General features: G+C 51.9%; 5 protein-coding genes across 5 annotated transcripts; 2 read left to right on the forward strand and 3 right to left on the reverse strand.

Moving 5' to 3' along the window:
* Positions 1-397: 397 nt before the first annotated feature.
* Positions 398-2,047, reverse strand: V8C40DRAFT_127577 (Whi5 domain-containing protein). The gene is made up of 2 exons (XM_083211022.1): positions 1,663-2,047; positions 398-1,518 (listed from the first exon to the last, which is right to left on the reverse strand). The coding sequence occupies exons 1-2, from the start codon at positions 1,735-1,737 to the stop codon at positions 559-561; spliced, it is 1,035 nt and encodes a 344-aa protein (XP_083067791.1). The 5' UTR covers positions 1,738-2,047; the 3' UTR covers positions 398-558.
* Positions 2,048-5,973: 3,926 nt separating this feature from the next.
* V8C40DRAFT_127602 (putative peptidase family-domain-containing protein) lies at positions 5,974-9,227 on the forward strand. Its single transcript, XM_083211023.1, has 4 exons — positions 5,974-6,802; positions 6,936-8,661; positions 8,730-8,856; positions 8,922-9,227. The coding sequence occupies exons 1-4, from the start codon at positions 6,422-6,424 to the stop codon at positions 9,016-9,018; spliced, it is 2,331 nt and encodes a 776-aa protein (XP_083067792.1). The 5' UTR covers positions 5,974-6,421; the 3' UTR covers positions 9,019-9,227.
* Positions 9,228-10,644: 1,417 nt separating this feature from the next.
* On the forward strand, positions 10,645-12,390 carry V8C40DRAFT_257981 (CDP-diacylglycerol-serine O-phosphatidyltransferase). The gene is made up of 4 exons (XM_083218613.1): positions 10,645-11,055; positions 11,168-11,263; positions 11,335-11,528; positions 11,600-12,390. The coding sequence occupies exons 1-4, from the start codon at positions 10,977-10,979 to the stop codon at positions 11,966-11,968; spliced, it is 738 nt and encodes a 245-aa protein (XP_083067793.1). The 5' UTR covers positions 10,645-10,976; the 3' UTR covers positions 11,969-12,390.
* A 432-nt stretch (positions 12,391-12,822) lies between these two features.
* V8C40DRAFT_270931 (Gar1/Naf1 RNA binding region-domain-containing protein) lies at positions 12,823-13,824 on the reverse strand (the record flags this gene model as incomplete). Its single annotated transcript, XM_083220235.1, has 2 exons — positions 12,823-13,343; positions 13,710-13,824. 2 exons carry the CDS (start codon positions 13,822-13,824, stop codon positions 12,823-12,825), a joined length of 636 nt encoding a protein of 211 aa, XP_083067794.1.
* Positions 13,825-14,210: 386 nt separating this feature from the next.
* On the reverse strand, positions 14,211-17,950 carry V8C40DRAFT_257985 (SLM1 family PH domain-containing protein). Its single transcript, XM_083218614.1, has 3 exons — positions 16,747-17,950; positions 15,826-16,651; positions 14,211-15,766 (listed from the first exon to the last, which is right to left on the reverse strand). The coding sequence occupies exons 1-3, from the start codon at positions 17,384-17,386 to the stop codon at positions 14,653-14,655; spliced, it is 2,580 nt and encodes an 859-aa protein (XP_083067795.1). The 5' UTR covers positions 17,387-17,950; the 3' UTR covers positions 14,211-14,652.
* Positions 17,951-18,781: the final 831 nt, after the last annotated feature.

The following is an 18,781-nucleotide window of genomic DNA, read 5'->3' on the forward strand; positions in this document are numbered from 1 at the left end:
CCAACCATCCCGTTCATACCATCGTCCGCCATATCCACCTTGCTGCTGTACACCGCCGGAGAGGGAAACATAACAAATAACAAACAAACAAAATCTCTCTCCCAAAGACAGCAGCTCGATTCCATGTCCCTTCTCATGACCGTTCCAATTTTTGAGAGGATCAAATGTCCCCAAACGGTCGATTTTCTGCCCTTCTCCTAATCCCGGCTCAATAGATATTGCGAATAGAGCCCCCATGTGTTAACGGTGCGGACCGTCTAATAAAAAAAAAAATAAAAAAAAAATAGACAAACAGACAAACGCCAAAGGCCAGACATACAAACAAGAGATTAGCTCTTGGGTTGGCCAAACAAACTAGGGGGTAAGACGTAAATAGATAAAATGGATAGAAACATAAAAAACAGGATATAGGGTGGTAATAAAAAGCAATAGGGCCGCGTACAATAGCGGCATACAGTGTCATGGTATCATGTACAAGAAGCAAATAGGTAGGGACAGTGAGGCATTACGGGATACCATTCACAGATTAGGAGGGTATGCTTCGTTGGTGTTGGTTCATCAGGGTCGAGGCTCATCAAACGTAAGGCGCTTCCTGGCCACGCTGCGGGGAGTGCGAGCGCCGGTGAGGGGGTTTGGTGTCTTCCAGACTTTTTGAGCTGGGCTTGGAGTGATGTTGACAAAGTCGGCAAAGTCGAAGCCTTGTCCGGGGGTGTTGGGGAAAGGATTGCCTCCTCCAGGCGTAGTCATCATGGCCGAGGGCAAATCCAGCTTGCTGTTCTTGGGCGGTGGTGTCGACGGCCGCTCCATCCGAGACCTGTTGGGCTTGACCGCTGGCGACGGCGATGCTGCCAGGTACAGCAGAAGATCCGCTCCCTCCTGGCCGCCCTCGGCGCCGTCTCCCCTCTTTCTCAAGGTCCGGGACTGCATTGGCGGCGTGCGAGGCGGAGAAGACCGAATGTTTGCAGCAAACGAGTGTGCAGGCAAAAGATCGTCATCGTCCTCATCCGGGGCGGTGAAATTCGGGTGAGCATTCAGCTCGCTGGTCATTCGCCGCTGCTGGAAGAAAGAGACGTCCGGTCCGGCCGAGGTGGTGAAGTGCTGCTGCCGCCGGGGCTTCATGGGGGACGAATGCGTGAGCTGATGTCCATCCTTCCACAGGGTATGCCCGCCAAATGACTTGTGCGTTGTCGGGGAGCCGCGGAAGCGCTTGGTAGGACTCGAGGCGTTGTTGTCAAACGAGGCAAAGTAGGTGCGTTTGCGATGCCCGGAGCTGCCATTGCTTGAACCGACGGCATCGGAGAACAAGGGTGCCTTGAGGGGAGAGCTCATGAGCGTCTTGGTCGGGTACGGCAGGTCGGATGCACTGGACGAAGAGTCGGAGAGAACATCGCCCTCGTAGAGACGCTTGCGGCGGACTTCTTCCACCTTGGGTTCGATGAGGTCGAGCGTGAGGTCTTCCCAGCCATGCTTGGTCTTGAATTGCGCAAGTGCGAGGCGGTTCTGGAGTCGGCGGGCAATCTATGTCAAAGCTCCTGTTAGTGAAACTGGATGACTCGGAAGCAGGAGGAGAGCGAAAAAAGAAGGCCAGAACTCGTCGCTGGCATTGATGCTGCAGCAAGAAAAGATGTGCAAAAATGATGGATGGAGAGAGTGCATGCATACCTTGCTGACTTCTGCACGCTTCAAGACGCAGTCGGCTACATCCTGCGGTTGCTTCTTCAAAGGCGAGGCCATCATGGTGAACCAAAAATTTGCGAGAAGGCCCCTAGCAACTACGGCCTTGAAGGGACTGGATAAAGGTCTACAGCGCCTGGAATTGTCCCTCCCGAATGATGGATATGCCAACCAGCTTCTTTCCTTCCTGGAAACGCTCCTTTTCTTCTTATTTTCCGGCGTGGATGAAGACGGGAGTTGGTGGAAGTGCAGGGCGATGAAAGGCTGTGAGGAGGGCAAAGTGTGTGTGCGTGAAAGAACGGAAAGGTCAGGTCAGCACAGGTTGTGGAGTTGCGAAACGGGCGGCTCTGTGGCCTGTACGAGTACAAGCGACAAGGTACAGGTAGGTAGGGGAAGAGGGAGGCAGCAATGCGCTGGCCGTGCACAAAGGCAAATAAGTCAGCGCCTTGCCCAACGCTCCGTTAGTGCCAGCTTAGCACCTACCGGCCGGTTGCCCACAGCAGCCTAGCTGGCTTTTCTAGGGGCCGTTGTATACCGCTGCACTGGTTGGTTGGCCAGCTGCAAAAGCCGCTACTATTTGGGCGGTCTGTTGGATGGGATGGGATGGGATGATTACAGTTGTGTGAGCTGGTGGGATGAGATGAGATGGGATTGATTGATGCAATTCACTTGATTTCACCTTGGTGTACAAAGGAGCAGAGTTTACGAGTACATGGACTTGAAGGGAGTTGAAAGAAGACTCACTCAGTCTCAGTGAAATGTCCATTTGATACACCCAACGGAGCGGGTCCTCCCATGGCGATGCAGCCGTTGCTGCAGTTTCGAGACATGTGGATTTGCTCCCCCTTCCTCGTTCTTCTTGTCTCTCTCTTGACTGATACATGTAGCACATGTAGTACACACTTGGTTACTGACGGGAGTATCCCTTCTCTTGGCATGAGACCCTGAGGTTCACCGTCCAAATTACTCGCATTCCTCCACTCGTGTGCATTGGGCCATGACGGGACCATGAGCTGAGCGCTGACATGTTTCTGGTTGGCCCTTGCAGCCGGCATCATGCGACAGCTGAGCTGTTTGCTCTCCGCATGGGGAAAAAAAGGAACAAAGGCCACGCCGATCGCCTTGCGGGAGATGCTTGTCATCTAATATGACTTGGGTCTATATATCCTCGGGCTATAATATCCCAGTGCGAGGCAGAGTTGACACCGCTCTTGTGAGCAAACGGTTTCGCATACACGAGGAAAGTGAGAGACCAATGATATAAAACTTCGGTGACAAGTTCTTTGTAGGTCGGCTGGAAAAGGAGATGTCGTGCATGTGTAGTCACGGCGACGCCCCTCTCTTAGATCCTCGGACTAGCAGCGTTATGTTGCCGGGATATCCAAGAACGAGATGTTCATCCGAGCACCAGGTTCCTTACCTTGGATTGTTGTCGTTGGGCTATGATATCAAGTGCCCAGTACTGTGACCTTTGTAACTTGTGCATTGGCCATTGGAGAGGGAAAAGAATGGCAAGATTGAGAGCGGAGTGCTTGGTATATGTCTATGGATGTGATCATGAAGATGGGAAAATTGTGACGGAGTACTGCTGACCCTGGTCGCCCGCCATTAGCCGTCCAGTGATGCTACTGCTACTATTCCGAAAGCGCAATTGATGTCATCAAAGCGACTGGTCTCATATGCATGAGCATAGGGGGAGAAAAGCCGTTGAGCTGATAGACCAGCCTAAAACATCTATGATTGTCAGTCACCTCGGTGAGGCAAAATTGAAAGAACAAAATGAAAAAAAGTTTCATCCTAGGCCAGCTTGCTGTCTGCATGCGGAACCGCATAAAAAGTGGCTGGTTGATCCGCACTCTCGTCAAGAGAAATAAAAGCGCAGGGCTGGTGTGATATGGATGTCCAGATTGAGGTGCCCAGTTGAAACGTTAGGCTCCATGGGGGCTAGGGTGACAATTTCCTCGCCAAAATCGAGATCTGTCTAAGTTTGAGACCAAGGCTGATTCAGGCGATTTTATTAGTGAGGGCGTGACGGCGATGGGAACTTTAAACACGGGCACAGAGTTTGGGCGATGTGGGATGAGGTGAGATGAAATGGATGAAATGGCCTTGGTGAGATGAGATGAAAGAGCTAAAACTTTGGGCTTGCCAGGTCCGTCTGGAGTTGTTCTGATCTCGGGACCTGTGCCTGAAGACTGGAATGCAGCGGTCGCCGTGCCCTGAAGCTTTAGCGCTCCGACCGAGCTGGCCTTCGTGGATCTTGTCTCTGCAGGCACTTTAAGCTAGCGCCTCCAATCGGCGATCAGCCTCTGGCGACCTGCTAAACTGGCCGCTATCGAAGTGAAACTGGGACCGAAGCTGGAAAATCCGCGTATTAGATAGTGAGCCTCGTTATGGGGAGGGGGAGGCTCGTGATAGGGCAGAAGGGAATTGCACCAGGAGGCCAGCGTGTGGGACCTTGGCGAGCGTTGTGGAGTGGCTTGTCTTTCAGGCTATACAGTATGCAGCTGAGCCTTGACAGGTTTCTGTGATGGGAAGCTTCAACTTGGCCATGTTAGAATTTATCCTAATTGTCGGTGGCTGCGTGGCCCTGGGTCGAGGACAGCCGATTGTTCCTAATGCGGCGGTTGATGTGCACTACTAGGCATTTACGAGTTGAATGTCACATCGGATATTCAGAGTACGAGGAGATGTTCGTAACATGCTTGTGCGATAGAGCAATGCGAGGATTGGATGCATTGATATGAGTATGAGATATTTGATTGCTTGCGATGTCTTGATGACGCCATGCATTTCTCAGGGATTGCAACAAAGTGGATGTAGCCCGACTATATACTCCATACACGGCCGATAGTGTGTATTGATAGCTGCGTTCAACTAACTTGAATTCTGCGGCCAAGCCCGAGCCGCAGCTGCAGGTTTCTAATCATTACAAGGATAAGGGGGAAATGAAGAAAAAAAGAAAAACAAAAAAAAAGTCATCAATCTAATGTTAACTCGGAGTACCTTCGAAGGTGCTAACTGGCGACGGGCTTCGTTTTTTCCGGCTCTTGCTCGAGATGCTGCCACGGCATTGATGCTCCGCAGAGAGTTCACAACCAACTGCTGCACGCAAGCCCCGATTTCTCGAGATTCCAGAACCGGCATACATGAATGAAGATTCAAGGGCGGGGGTGTTTCTGTTCTGGATCCAGAAGCCGTAAGCCGAGCCGATGAGCCCACACAGCCACGCCCCTGTGCAGCCAACAGAGCAGGCGGTTGCGAAAGCCTGCAGATTTTATTGACCTATATTCTTTTATCATCAATGCACTGTATCTCATTTCAATGACACTAATGGCCCATGTAAGGAACTGCCGATGGTTAGAAGTTGTAGATTGCTTCGTAGTCAGGTACTCATAGTATTTTTGTAGTAATGAGAGAGATCCAGTTGTCGGAATCTGTACCGATCATCCATGGCAATTGTTTCCCCCCTCTTGACTCGTATCGTTATTCCTCCCCCTTCATCGAGGCAAATTGGAGGTCTGCAACGGCCAGCCTAGCGCCCGTAAGATCTGCTCCCAGCACCACACCCTCAAAGAACCGCTTCGTTTGACATAAATAGCACTTGCCACAAATAGCGCCACGGCACTTTTTGCGTCGCGAATTGGCCAATCCGTCTGGCGTCCCCCCACTGGCTTAAGACCCGTCAAAAAGGTGCTCGAAAAAAAAGCTTCAAATCACAATGCGACGTCATCGTTACGGCTGTAACCTCGCCCGCCAATTTGGCCGAGATGTGCTCGCTTTGGCCTGTCTGCAGCCAGGCGGATACGGGAGTTGCAGTAGAAGAAAAATAGCTCCGCATGCTACGTAGCAGGCATTGGATGGCATAAGTGACTGCGGGATGGCTTTAATACGGGCTGTCTAGGGGAAGCTTCTCCTGACCATTGCGCTTATCTTTTTTCTCCTTCACCCCTCGAGATACTGCAATTCGACTGATGTGGTGACGCGTGTCCGGCCTGAACGCTGATCTTTCCGTCTTTTCACAATCAATCGGATTGTCCTTGTCCACTCGCAAAGCCCCGAGCTCGCACGCAGGTGGGCAACAAAAGCGCCTACCGTCCACTCGCTCGATCTCACAGTCGAAGTTGCTGCTTGTTCCTGGGTTTCTCCTCCTTAACTCTCTCTCTCTTCTTAACCTCCCCCCTTCGCTCTCTCACAATCTCCCCAATCTCCGGACTTGGTCTTGCCTCAGTGTCCTATAATTAGAGCCCGTCTCACGCTCTCGACTTCCTGACGCTGCCTCGAACTTGTTCACTAAAACTTGCCCCCTGGGCGTCAGCATCCACCAGCGCTCTCGCGTCAGCCACAGCCCCCGATTGACAAACCGGCATCTATCGCCTCTATTCTGTAGTATCTGCTTTACTCTCGCTATATCACGGATTAGCCTCAACTCGTCAACTGGGAGTCTTTTGTGAATCACCAACCTGTAGCTGCTTTGGGTCTTGGGTTTATGCAGCTGGTCCATCACGCCTAGCGCCACTCCTTCATTTTTGGTGCGGCTGAGCGACAGTTCATCCAGATTTGACAGCTCATCGACATCGACTGCCGTTCGTTTCGTTTCACCACGGTTCTCTCTGCTCCGACTGCGGCAGAGAAGCAAACAATCAAGCAAGCAGGCTGCCATTCGCTGTCGACAAGGAAATAAAACTACCGTCCTTGTCGTGTATACATACGCCTCTGCCATCGCCTTCGCCTCACTTTCGCAACTATGGCCCCAGCATTTCTCTCCCTCAAAGACTTGCGTCGCCGGTCCAGAGCAAGTTTCCGAACAGAAAACTCAAACGACACTTCCAGCGATGGAACCTTGAGCCATGAAACCAATGACACCACACCCTCAAGCGGCTCGTTAACACCGCCTTCCATGGCCCAGTCAGATCCCGCTCTTAATCTACAGGTCAAGGACAGCAATGGGTCTGGCCAGTATCCAGCTCAAGCTCCAACCCGACCCATGCTGATGCCTGGCGGAAACTCCAGTCGATACAGCGTCTCGGGCATGTCAGGGCTTGGATCTCCTGCGCCCAACGGAAGGACCAATCTGCCCGTCTCCCAGTATGCTCCTCGTGTCCAAAACATTGCAGAAAATGCATGGGTACGTTGCGCGAGACCCTTGTCGAAAAATCCCTATCCCATTGCGCTGCATTGATTGCACCGGGCGTTCGAATGGCTCAAAATTGGACGACCAGCGTTATGATGTTCTTGACAGCGCTAACTACTCGAGACAGGTATACCAAAAGGTTCTCTTGTTGCACGGTACAGTTGGAGAGACAGAGCAGAACCACCTTGAAGGCACTGTCACCATCAGCAAACTCGACGACTCCTTTCCACCGACCAGCTGGCCCGTATGCAATTCTCACTTCAAAGCTCTTCTATATCTGCAACCTGGCCCCAACAAGATTAGACTCGAATTCTCCAGCCCGAAACTGGCCAACAGCTCGTCTTCAAACAACATCCATGCCTCTTACCTTACTCTTCACATGGTACCTTCGTTAAACGCACCTCCGTTGCAGCTCGCCATTCTGCTAGGCAAAGACTCACCCGGGACATTTGATGCAACGCCGTCGCGGGCCGAAAGGGAAGGCAATGGCTTGGAGACGGCTGTCAAGAAGTTTCGAATGGCGGCCTATCTCTGGCAGGCATTTACCGCAGAACAGATGTGGAGGCACAAGCTTGGGCGACGAACATTTCGATTCGAAGAGGAATGGACGTCTGGTTCTGCCAACCTCCGCGACAGAGAGAATGGCATCATGAGATCTGAAGCCCGCGTTCACATTATCCGTTCCGACAAGACGGTGGCGGAGCTGCAGGATCTTAACAAGGCGCAACAGTACGACAAGGCCACGGATAAGAATGCTCTCTTTGACATTGCTTCAGCAGCAGTCAAGAAGCATCTGAACCCCCTACCTGGCCAGAAGCAATATGTTGCAGTTCTCCTGCTCGATGCTCACTGGGATAAGGACGCCAAAACCATTCGAAGTCATGCCGCACTTGGCGGCGGCAGCGGAGAGCTGCAGCTGGGTATCTTTGGGTCGCACTGCTTGCACAGCTATCCCGGCTGTTTCGAGGAGGTCGTGCCAGCCTTTACCGATTGCACACCGACGGACACGGCGCATGTGGCCAACGACTGCAACGAGGCGGGAAGCTCCTGGGAGGCGGCAAACATTGGCATTGGCGCGCATCTGCACGAGGTTGGCCATTTGTTTGGATGCCCCCACCAAGAAGGAGGAATCATGCTCAGAGACTACGTTGTTCTTAACCGAAGTTTCGTGGCTCGTGAAGCGTATTCCACCAGAACCAAGTCCAAGGGAGGACTGGCCTTGCAGGCAGATGAGTGCGGCTGGCATCGTCTGGACAGTCTTCGCTTCCGAGCACATCCTGCCTTTAGGCTGCCCAACGATGCCCCGATGAATCCCGACGAAAGCGTCCAGGCATTTGCCATTGACGGCGGTAACGTACTGGCCGTGGCACAGACTGGAATTTCCTTTATAGAGATTTACGGAGAGGGAGACGATGTGTGCCGTGCATGGATCGAGTATATGCCGGACAACAATAGTCCCATTCAACGGCAAGTGACAATGACCGAGCAGGACTTGCGGGCACGCTTGCCAGAAGCCAAGAGAAAGGGACGCGTAAGGGTGTCTATCAAATCCCACGGCGGAGGATCCTTGGATATCGACGACTTCAAGGTACTTGCGTCAAAGCAGTCATCGGTAAAGCTGCCGGGCGGCAAAGTAGCCTTCCGGTGCAAAAGCCTCGGACAGTCAAAGATGCAAGGCAGCGAGCCCCAAGAGGCAATCTTCACCAGCGCTGTGAAGCAGGACCGGGTCATGTCTCGCGTTATTGTGTATCACGGCTCAGCACTAGATGGGCTAGAGTTTGTTTATGACGATAACTCGACACAGCTGTTTGGCAAGAGGGGAGGCAAAGAAGGAGGTGACACATTTGAATTTGGTGAGTTTATTTATATTTGAAGACAATGGAAGAAACTCCAAGCTGACCACACGTTATTAATCATGCAGACATCCGACGCGGAGAGTACCTCAGTGGTTTTGTCGTGAGGGCTGGCTTTTGGATCGATGGCATCCAGCTCTTGACCAGCCTTGGTAGAAAATCAGCCATGTTTGGAAAAGCCCATGGTGGTTCTGCGTAAGCCATTGCAGCCCATTTGACATGTGAAGATAGGATAAAGTAACGCTGACATTGCAATGCAGACACACTCTGATACCTCCTCGAGGCTATACTATCTGCGGTGTTGCCGGCTCATGTGGCGCGTGGCTGGACGGCTTCTCCATTCTCATCAAGCATTAAGACTGCGCCAATTTTGACGCAGGTCGAGAACAGAAACACAAACAAATAGGATTTATGCATCTTGCATCTCATTTATGGATTACTCAAGCATTTGGACCTAGCTTGCCTTAAACGGTTTTTTTGGGTTTTAGTTACAACGCAGAAGAGGCAGGCAAGCTAATCAATGGAGCGGAGAGCGAGATGGCTGTACAGACGGAGTTGACGCTTTTCTTTTTTCACACCACACAAAAAACAGGTACACGGATGAGAAAGCACGGGGTTTGCTAGTAGCAACCCGTGTCTGGCGTTTTGGGTCGAATTTTGTCGCTCCCTTTTCTCTTTCTTTCTTTCATATGTTGCAAGGATTGGGCAAAGATACCCGCTGGAAAACTAGTCTGCACTTTTTGTGAAGGTCACAGTTGAGTAGGAAACTGTGGGTATGTTGCTTTTTGGGAGACAGGCTCGGTCTGGAAGAGAAGGGGGACGAGGCTGGGCAGGGAAACTGTACACATGGGTTTCCGTTTATATTCTTATTTTACGTCTGATTGGGAACATTGATAGGATCGTCGTTATCGGACTAGAATACCTAATAATCACTACAGGATATTGTTGCATCGTTGCTGTCGTCCCGTGAAACTTTGGTGTTTGGGTTTGCCGCTACCAAAATGAGAGTGTGTCTGGGGCGTAGCCAGGACATATCTTTGCTTCCGATGTCAGCCATACATGTATGTGGCATTACTGATAATATTCGATATCACTAATAAGCGTATGTTTTAACTTTATATTCAGAGTCGCGTGTCTCTCTGGAAGTTTGAAGTCGTGTGAACAAAGTCTTGGATGCTGGGCCGTGATCATTTTGCATGTGACGGCGTATGTAATCCTTTGGGTTAGCTGTATGTGTGCTGTAGAGCATCACGTGAAACGCCACAATGCGCGCAGCAAGTGTTTGGGGGCTGAGCTTCTCTTTAACCTGACATGGCTCAAATCCAGAGCTTGTTCAGCTACAGTAAAAAACAGGGCAAAGGCAAGGACGGGAGAGAGAACGATGACGGCATCCCCACACAACCAACTACGTAGTAGTGCATGAGGCACTGTAAATCTTTCGGTAACGAGTACTCGTTACTCGGAGTGTACAGTACAGTAAATACTCGTACTCATACATGTCATTCTTACTAAGGCGGGTTGTTTGATTGTCAGGGATTTGCTTATTGTCTGCTCGTCATGGTGTAACTATGTCGTGTGGCTGAATATGTGATAAGTGTGTGCGCATGGCATCGTTGACATCAGAGACACGGCGCTGGTACACGCTGGTAGCACGTTTGGCTTGTCGCAGAACTGGCAGCTGCTGGCCCCCAACCAACAGGTAGCGGTACCTGCCAGCTCGCATTAAGCTGCGTACCCTATCCATATACAGGTACCGCGTGGATTGGTAAATTGGCCCTGCTTTGCGCTGTATCAGCAGGTACTGGATACCGGCGACCTGCCAGCCAGCCCGGTAGTTGGGACAAACAAGTTGAGCCAGGGCTGTGCCAAACTGGCAGCAGCGCCACCCTACCTCTAGACTAAGGTTGTTTCGCCTAGCAGCGGACAGCTAACAAGTACAAGTGCCGTGTCCAATGTTAGAGGTACAGTAGAGCATTTGCAGGTGCAGCAGCTGCCCCTCGCGCGTCTAGACTATTTTTTTCTTTCCATCCTCTTCCTTGTCCTCTTTTTTCTTTTCACAGACGTCACCGTCACCTGTAATTGAGGTTTCGTGAGATCCACACGAGTGCTTCTCTTTTCTTCCTCTCCACTACTTGAAACTCGAGTTCTTTTTTCTCACTCTACATACTTCCTGAGGACGTTTCGAGCTTTGCGCGCTCTTTGATCTACTATTGCTGCTCCCTCCATCACTCATACAAACAGCCGAATAGACGGACAAAAAGCCTCTCTCTCTCTGAGCTGAGCCTCGATTCGCACTCCATACGACCAGCTTCGCCATGTCAAAACGATCCAGTGCCGCCTCGGCGGGTGAGAACGGCGTGACCTCGAGAGAGTCGCCGCCGGCAAACCAACCAGGTACGAGTTCTCTGAGCTGCGATTACTGTGTTGCGAAATAGTGTTGGGGATAGGTCATATATCTTAATGTCGAGCAGAAGCTAACCTCTCTCTCTTTCTGTCCATTCAACAGCCATTGACAAGCAAAAGATGCTTCTTTCTGCAGACGTGGGCCATTTCTCGCTGGTACGGGCCATGCACCTCGCAGATCTCATTACTCTTATGAACGGTGGGTTCCCTCCCCTTGTTTTTGTTTGGCGACGATTGATTTGCTGACGTTGCATGTGATGCTTGGCATAGGCTTCTGCGGTGTCATGTCGATATTCTCGTCCTTGCACTCGTGCCTCGACGCCCCCAATCGAGAGAGCCATGTAGGGTGGGCGCTGGCGTTTTTGCCATTTGGCCTGTTCTTTGACTTCCTCGACGGCAAGGTTGCCCGATGGAGGAAGAAGAGCAGCCTCATGGGCCAGGAGCTGGATTCCCTTGCTGACTTGGTACGTTGTCCTGTCTATACACTACTTGCCAGCAATTGAGACATGCATACTGACCGCCATGTTTGTGGTAGATCTCGTTTGGTGTTGCCCCCGCCATGGTGGCCTTTTCAATTGGTCTTCGAACTACTGTCGACACCGTCGGCCTCACCTTCTTCGTCCTGTGCGGCCTGACCCGACTGGCTCGCTTCAACGTTACCGTCGCGGTTTTGCCCAAGGACGCCAGTGGCAAGAGCAAATATTTCGAGGGCACTCCCATCCCGACGTCGCTGGGCTTGGATGCCCTCATGGGTTACTGGCTGAAGCAGGGCTGGATCTTGGACAACATCCCCTTTGGCACCTTGCTTGAGGGCACTCCGCTCGAGTTCCACCCCGCTGTGCTTTTGTTCATGATTCACGGCTGCATGATGACCAGCAAGACGATTCGCATTCCAAAGCCCTAAATCAGGCGACAGCATCAGCCGTAGCAAGTTGTAGCTTTATTTATTTATTTTCTAATTCTCGGTCTCCCTGGATATTCGGCTGCGACAAATGGGGCTAGAGGTTCAATGGTCTGCATGGTTCATGATGAAGAAGAGCTGGCGCATACGAAATTGTTCAATCTTGTTTGGCTAGGTGGCTGCTCGGCAAGCACCTTGAAGTATGGATAAACATTATGGCGGAAGGCATGGGGTTCTTTTTATATAATGGATAGCTACTCTCCTATACAAACGGAGGTTTTTCTTTTATGGCACTTGAGGCTCGAGGAGGAGATGACATGGTCTGCATAGCCTATTGCGAACAGAGATTATGATACCCCCATGTTGGTTTCCATGTTAATCCCCATGTTTGTATCACTTTTAAAGTGACTCGTGTTTGGTAAGCCCCAAAGTGATTACATTTATTTGTCTACATTCGCATCACATTTATACCAACTCTTTTGTTTCTTGCTATTTCGTACATGAATTCTTCGTCATGCCGGATCGAGACAGCAGCACACCCAAGATGAGTGGGAAGAGAAGGGGGGGAAATGAAGATGACGAGAAAACCCAATTCAAGTACGATGAGGAATAAACCGAGCCATTAAACGCCGTGAAGCCCTTTGTACATATAAAAATCTCTCCCTCCTCTCCTTTTTGTTCGTTCCCAAGCAAAGCTGCTGTCGGCTGCTTCTTCCAATGCCCAGTTTCCTTCTGTCTTTCCAAATCCTGGGAAAGGATAATCCCCCAGAGTTGTTCAGCAAGAGAGGAGAAAAGAGAGATGGGCAAATCGTCTTGGTAAACGTCTTTCCTTGTTTGTTTCTCTTCTCCCCGTTCCTTTAGAATCCACGTCCTCCCCTGCTGAAGCCGCCACGTCCCCTGCCCCCGCCAGCACCGCCCCTGGAGAAGCCGCCGCTGCCTCCACGGCCACCACGACCACCGAAGCCACCACCACCACCACGACCGCCGAAGCCTCCACGACCACCACCAGGACCACCACGTCCACCGCGAGAGAAACCACCACGGCCGCCTCCACGGGGTCCTCCGCGCGAGCTTCCACCGGCGCGCTTAGGCTTGGGCGCACCGGGCGGGGGCTTGGGCTTGGGCAAGAACTTGTCGAGGGGCAGGAGCTTCTCGGGGGCGATGTAGAACTTGTCGCCCTCCTTGAAGGAGGCGGCCTGGATGCCCTCGGAGGGCTTGACGGTGAAGAAGACCTGGTTGATGGGGCCGAGGACCTCGTCGACCTTGCCGACGGCCGTCTTGTTCTCGAGGAAGATTTGGGCGTTGAAGTGGGGGACTTTGGGGTTGATGGACTCGCAGACCATTTCGCCCTCGCAGGCGTGGACGAACTTGCCCATTTCTGTTGGGGGAGGAGAGATGTTAGCTGGGTGTTGTCTTTTGCTTGTTTGAATGTCTTCTGTTTGCGGATTGTCTCTCGCTCTGTGTTGAGGGCTGGCTACTGGGTCTTTCTTTCTTTCTTTCTCTCTTTTCAGTTTGAAGCCATTGTCCATTGCCATTCTCAAAATTGAGCGACAAAAATCTTGGTTAAATCCAAAAAAGAAGTAACAGAGAAAGAGAAGCGCCAATCGCAAACCCTCTCTCCATCTAAGAGAATTTTTTTCATAGAGCCAACCACCAGTAGAAGCAAAGCCTCAACAGCAAAGGCAAAAGAGAACAGAACAACAAAACAAAATCAATCAAAGAAAAAGAGCATAATTCGGCATACCTAGAACCTGCGCCGGCGGGCCCATGTCCCTCTGCTGGAATCCTCCCCGTCCGCCTCGAAAGCCGCCGCCAGACCCTCCACGACCACCACCGCGAGACCCGCCTCGGAAGGACATTGTGTGTGTTGGATTATTTATTTATTTTAGATCGAAATGAGTGATTGGACCGGAGTTCCGTGGGCGAGAGAAAAGAGGCCAATGGTTGGGGGGGCCTGTTTTCTTTTGGCGATGTCGTTGCCTCGTCGTCGCTGAAACTTTTTTTTTTTTTTTTCTAGAGCGTCTCCAATGAATGGTGTTGAAATTTTTCGGCCAAAGGCTGCTTGCTTAGAGGGAGCTTGTCGGATTGAGGGGATTTGATTGGTTGGTGCGGAATAATGTTCCAGCGGGTTTTACGTGGTGGGGCGGGAAGATGTACCAATGTACCCAAGTACCACCACATCTAGACTTGCAAATTCATGTGAGTTGCTCATAGCAGCGTCTGTGTAAGAGAGTGTGTGAATATGTATAACAGACAATAAGAGAATGACATTGAGAGATTGTAAGGCTTGCTGCTACCTATGGTATCAATCTACTTTTAACAAAACATTCAATTCCATCAAAAAGCAAAAAACTGCTAGCAGTACCACGCATGGTGAGCTACGGATATACCTAACGAGTGATGCGGTCCTCAAAATCAATTTGCATCGACAACAAAAAGTAACGGAAAACACAAACGCCTTCAGCTGATACAACACACTGCTACTCTTTTCTGCATCCCTCGCCTCATTCACAATCCAGCACCAAAAACACATTGAACAAAAACGCATATACCTAAACCGGTAATCAAGAAATGGTATCCAGATATCGACGTATACCCACTTTCTCGAGGACAAATGAAAGACACACAAGGAAACAAAGGGAAAAAACATAAGTCCACATCCATCACATGTAAATCAAATGAGGAGCTTAAGGAAAGCTGCCTGGCATCGGTAGGTCCGACACCGTCACTGAACTAGCCGCTCTCTCATCGTTGATTCCACGAACCGGGTTAAGACCGCCCACTGGCTGTGCAGAGTCTCCCTGGCCGGGAAGAACTTGCAGTCCTGACTCATCAGGCTGAACCTCAGACCTGGGAATTGCGTCTGGGGAGAGAGCACCTGCGCCTCCGACATTTTTGTAGTGTCCGCCGTTGATATCGTTCGTCTCGACTCCGTTGACAGCGGCTGCATTGTGTTGCTGTTCTGGGCTAAGAGCTCTGTTGCCGCCAATGCCGTTGACCGGCTGGCGAGTGCCGGGGATGATAAGTGGCGTTACAAAGACGTTTCGATGATGGCTCTGGCTCTGATCCACTGGCTCGCTTGTGTAAGGGTTGACGCCGTCGACCTGTGCCTCGTGGTCGGCAGCAACTGCTTGTGCATGCACATTTGATATCGGGGTCTCGCCTCTCTGTCCGTACTCTGGATGGCCTTCGTTGTGGTGTGTCAACTTATCCGGAGCATAGGCATCCGTGCCTGATCCTGGTATCGCAGTTGCTGCAGCGATCACTCCGGCTTGTGGCTCCTGGCTGGATCCTACGCTAGACGGGGATTGAGGCACCTGTAAGCCTCGTTGTGCATTGACCTGTATATCGGATGGGAACCGCCCACCTGGTTGGGGTCGCCGCGCGGCAATGTCTGCTCGAGGTCCTGGCGTGACGTCTTGCTCGGTCGCAGTAAATGGCTCCTCGTCTTCTTCCTCATCGAGTCCGTCGCTGCTAGCTGACCGGTGCGATGATCGGCTCGTGCTTCGTCTTGAGTGAGATCGCACAAATGCTGTTCGCTCCTCTGGGGATGTTTCCGTCAGGGCCCTGATGTCCTCGTACCAAGCCATCATCGTATCATGGCTCTCGGCTCGGAACACCCAGGTATGGCCTCGGTGCATGGCGCCAGTCTGTCGTCCCTTGAGAAGAAACTTGTTGGAAGGGCCTCCTTCGCTGGAGCGGGATCCTAGTTTTTGCTCCGGGAGATAGAGGGACATTATGGGGGCCTGTGCTTTGTCTGCCGACTTGAATTCGTGAAGATGCGTTGTCGAAAGTACATACCTGCCAGCGTGTTAGGTTTTACCTCGTTGATAGATATTGGATAAAATAAATATACTCACCATCCTGCTGTATAACTCTTCAAGTACTTGCTCTTGCGCTCCAGTAATCCGGCGCGGATTTCTTGCGCCGAGAGATGGTCTTGGCCTGGGTAATGAATCTGCTCGGCCGAGCGCAATGGCATGCTAGGGTTGACCACTCGGTTATCGTTGGCCACAAAGTGCTCCCACTCCTGATCCTTGGGCATCGCAATTGGTCCATCGCGGAGTTCTCCGACCACACTGTGAGCATTGTCGGCCTCACGCTTGAGGATACCAGCGTAGGCATTGTAGGCCTTTTGAATTTCGCCCACAATGATGGATTCGAGCTCGCGTCCTGAGCCCTCGAGGTTGAGATAGGCTTGATGCAGGTAGTTTTCCTCATCGATCTGGCGCTCAATCTGGCGATCGACCGCCAGCCTGAGGAGGTATGGATCCTGCTTGCCCGTTGTTGCGGAGGTGTCCATCTCGTTCTTTCCCAGCGCTTCGGAGAGAACCTTGACAGCCTTGCCGGTGCCGTCCATTTCTTTTTCAACAGAGTTCTTGAAGTCACCAGCCAGGTGCTTAATTTCCTTGATTTTCTGCTGCAGGTCGCTTCTCAGTCCAGTAAGCGCTAGGATGACGTCCTCTTCGATTTCCTTGGCCTTTGTGGCCTCTTGAAGGGCTTGCTTGTTATAGTTGCGGATAATCTGAAGAGCATCGTCGATGCCGGCGGTTTGGAGGAACGAAGTCGGGTTCGAAATGTTGTTGGCCACGCTTGAGAGCTTGGCGAGCGACTTGGACTTTTGCTCATAGTGAGACTGTACCTCACGATAGTATGCGATGAGGTCTTTCAGCATTTTTCTCCAGGCTGTCGAGTGTCATACAATGTTAGCGTCAGATGATACAATTCAACGGCCGCAATGCGCCGAGCCGAGTCTGAGAAGGGGGAAGGGTCAAACATACTCTGGAATCTAGCAGCGAGCACATCGGTGGGATTGCCGTTTGTGGGAACCGGGCAGAAGAAGGCGCTGTGTAGCTCGTCGGGATCCGTCGCAGTCTGGAGGGCAAGGCTCCTGACACTGCCAGCTCGTGCGCTGCGACGGCTGCTGGATCGCACAATGCTGCCGGTGCCACTGCGCCGCAGCGAAGCTTTCTTCTTCAGCGTATTGCCTCTCTGAGGCAGGGCGCGATCATCGCCAGCCGCATAGCTGTTGACCGAGTTGGAGCGCTGCATGGCTGATGGCCCGGCGGCCGCAGAGGCAGACATGACGGGGGGGCTTTGGCCACGGGGGCCGTCGATGATGGAGCTTCCGCGCCGGCTTGCGTCCCACTCCTCGTTGAAACGCCCTGGAAGAGGACTCTGGCGTCTCTGAGGCGATGCGTTATTCGAGCGTCGGCCGGCTTCGAGGTACGTGGGCTGGGGTTGGTATGAGAGAGGTCGCCTCCCCTTCTGCGACGTCTGGTAGGGCGAGCTGGACGGCTGTCGCTGCGATTGCGACTGTGACGGGACTTGCTGCGGCTGCAGGTAAGAATTGAGCTTAGGCCCAGCGTTCAGATCAGGGGATAGACGAGTCAATCCCTGAGATTGAGGTTGGTGATCCATTGCGACGATGGTTAGGACAAAGGGTGAGTTCGCAGCAGAGCAGGGCAAAGCAGAGCAAGGCCGAGCTGAGCTGAGCTGAGCTGAGGAGGAGAAAGAGGAAATGCAGCAAAAGTGGAAAGCAAGCTCCGAGCAGCCGCGCCGCCAAATAATTATAGTTTGCTTCTAATCTGGATGCCAGCCAAGTCGGCGCCAGACCAAGGTTTTCGCCTCGCACAGAATTAGCGAGTGACGACAGCTGGGACGATCACAGCAGCACAAAGAGGCGTTGGTGGGGAGGGGAAAGTCGAGAGACCGTCAACGTCAACCGGCTTGACTGACGCAATGGCAGTTCAGAGGTGAGACTTTTTGGGCAGCCAAGCAGGTTTTTAGCGCGGGCCGTGAAACAAAAAAAAGGGTAAGGTAGACAGAATTCTATGTTTAAAGAGGCAATGACAAGAAATAGAAACAAAAATAGAGACAGAATGGATGTTCATTACAGATAAACAGCTTACGACTGGGCGCTGCTGTAAATTGCGAATTTGGTGCTGCCGAGCCACAGTCCATCCACCGAACCAGAACCACCGCCTCGCATCTGCGCAAGATCCATGATTTGCGTCGTACGGGGAGACGGACATGCCCATTTCATGCACGCCATGGAGGGCCCCGTACTGCACTGTACCAGTAATGGACCAGTAGAGGGAATGTACATGTAACATCTACCTGCTCCGCCCCCTCCGATTCCAGCAGCTGCCAAGGTACTCGCAACCCGCACAGCTCAGAAACCGAGAGGGGGCACGCTAGCGCAGGCACCTCGTCGATACCTGGCATTGTTGCATCACCTGCGTCTTCGTCTGCGTCACTTGCAGGTACTGGGGGGAACAAAAAAAGAAGCCAAGCCAAGCCAACCTGCGCTGCACCAGTGACAAGCCGCCATCAAGATGATGAACTTGCTAAGGCTGTGCTACGTAAGGCGACAAAGATCGCAAAGGATGGACAACAAGGGCAACATAGAAAATAGAAACCTGTGCGAGTGCGCCGTAAGCAGCGCCCGGTAATACTTATTCCATCCAGTGCCTGTAATCCTTCCACGGAGCGTCCCGGGGCCAAGGGGCAGCAGTCTCACTCGATATTACTGTCCTGTTCTGTCCATATTCCGTATACGTGTATGTACTTGTAGTTGGCCCTGTTCCCCTCAACAACGTGGGCGCTACATTGACACTGACACTGACATTTGACACTTGACACTGACGTGCCCCCAATTCTGCACTCTCATGCACAAACCCGCCCGCCCAACATCCTCTTTTCGCTTACAGCATGTTCCCCTAACAGATCAGAAGTCCTACTACCCCCATCGCCGCTACAAAATCCTACCACCAGCCATGTAGCCGCTACATCAACTCTAAACCCAGCAAAAAT

The sequence above is a fragment of the Trichoderma camerunense genome (assembly GCF_050948025.1).
Source record: "Trichoderma camerunense strain CBS 138272 chromosome Unknown V8C40scaffold_26, whole genome shotgun sequence".
Taxonomy (NCBI): Eukaryota; Fungi; Ascomycota; class Sordariomycetes; order Hypocreales; family Hypocreaceae; genus Trichoderma; species Trichoderma camerunense.

Bases quoted from the DNA above. Each gene is read 5' to 3' on its own strand.
- V8C40DRAFT_127577 (XM_083211022.1), bottom strand. From the start codon at position 1,737: ATGATGGCCTCGCCTTTGAAGAAGCAACCGCAGGATGTAGCCGACTGC. The intron at 1,519-1,662 runs GTATGCATGCAC...GCTTTGACATAG, and splicing joins AGCGTGCAGAAGTCAGCAAG to ATTGCCCGCCGACTCCAGAA.
- V8C40DRAFT_127602 (XM_083211023.1), top strand. From the start codon at position 6,422: ATGGCCCCAGCATTTCTCTCCCTCAAAGACTTGCGTCGCCGGTCCAGA. The intron at 6,803-6,935 runs GTACGTTGCGCG...TACTCGAGACAG, and splicing joins ACATTGCAGAAAATGCATGG to GTATACCAAAAGGTTCTCTT. The intron at 8,857-8,921 runs GTAAGCCATTGC...ATTGCAATGCAG, and splicing joins AAAGCCCATGGTGGTTCTGC to ACACACTCTGATACCTCCTC.
- V8C40DRAFT_257981 (XM_083218613.1), top strand. From the start codon at position 10,977: ATGTCAAAACGATCCAGTGCCGCCTCGGCGGGTGAGAACGGCGTGACC. The intron at 11,056-11,167 runs GTACGAGTTCTC...TCCATTCAACAG, and splicing joins GCCGCCGGCAAACCAACCAG to CCATTGACAAGCAAAAGATG. The intron at 11,264-11,334 runs GTGGGTTCCCTC...TGCTTGGCATAG, and splicing joins TCTCATTACTCTTATGAACG to GCTTCTGCGGTGTCATGTCG.
- V8C40DRAFT_257985 (XM_083218614.1), bottom strand. From the start codon at position 17,386: ATGGATCACCAACCTCAATCTCAGGGATTGACTCGTCTATCCCCTGAT. The intron at 16,652-16,746 runs GTATGTTTGACC...GACACTCGACAG, and splicing joins GCTCGCTGCTAGATTCCAGA to CCTGGAGAAAAATGCTGAAA. The intron at 15,767-15,825 runs GTGAGTATATTT...ACACGCTGGCAG, and splicing joins AAGAGTTATACAGCAGGATG to GTATGTACTTTCGACAACGC.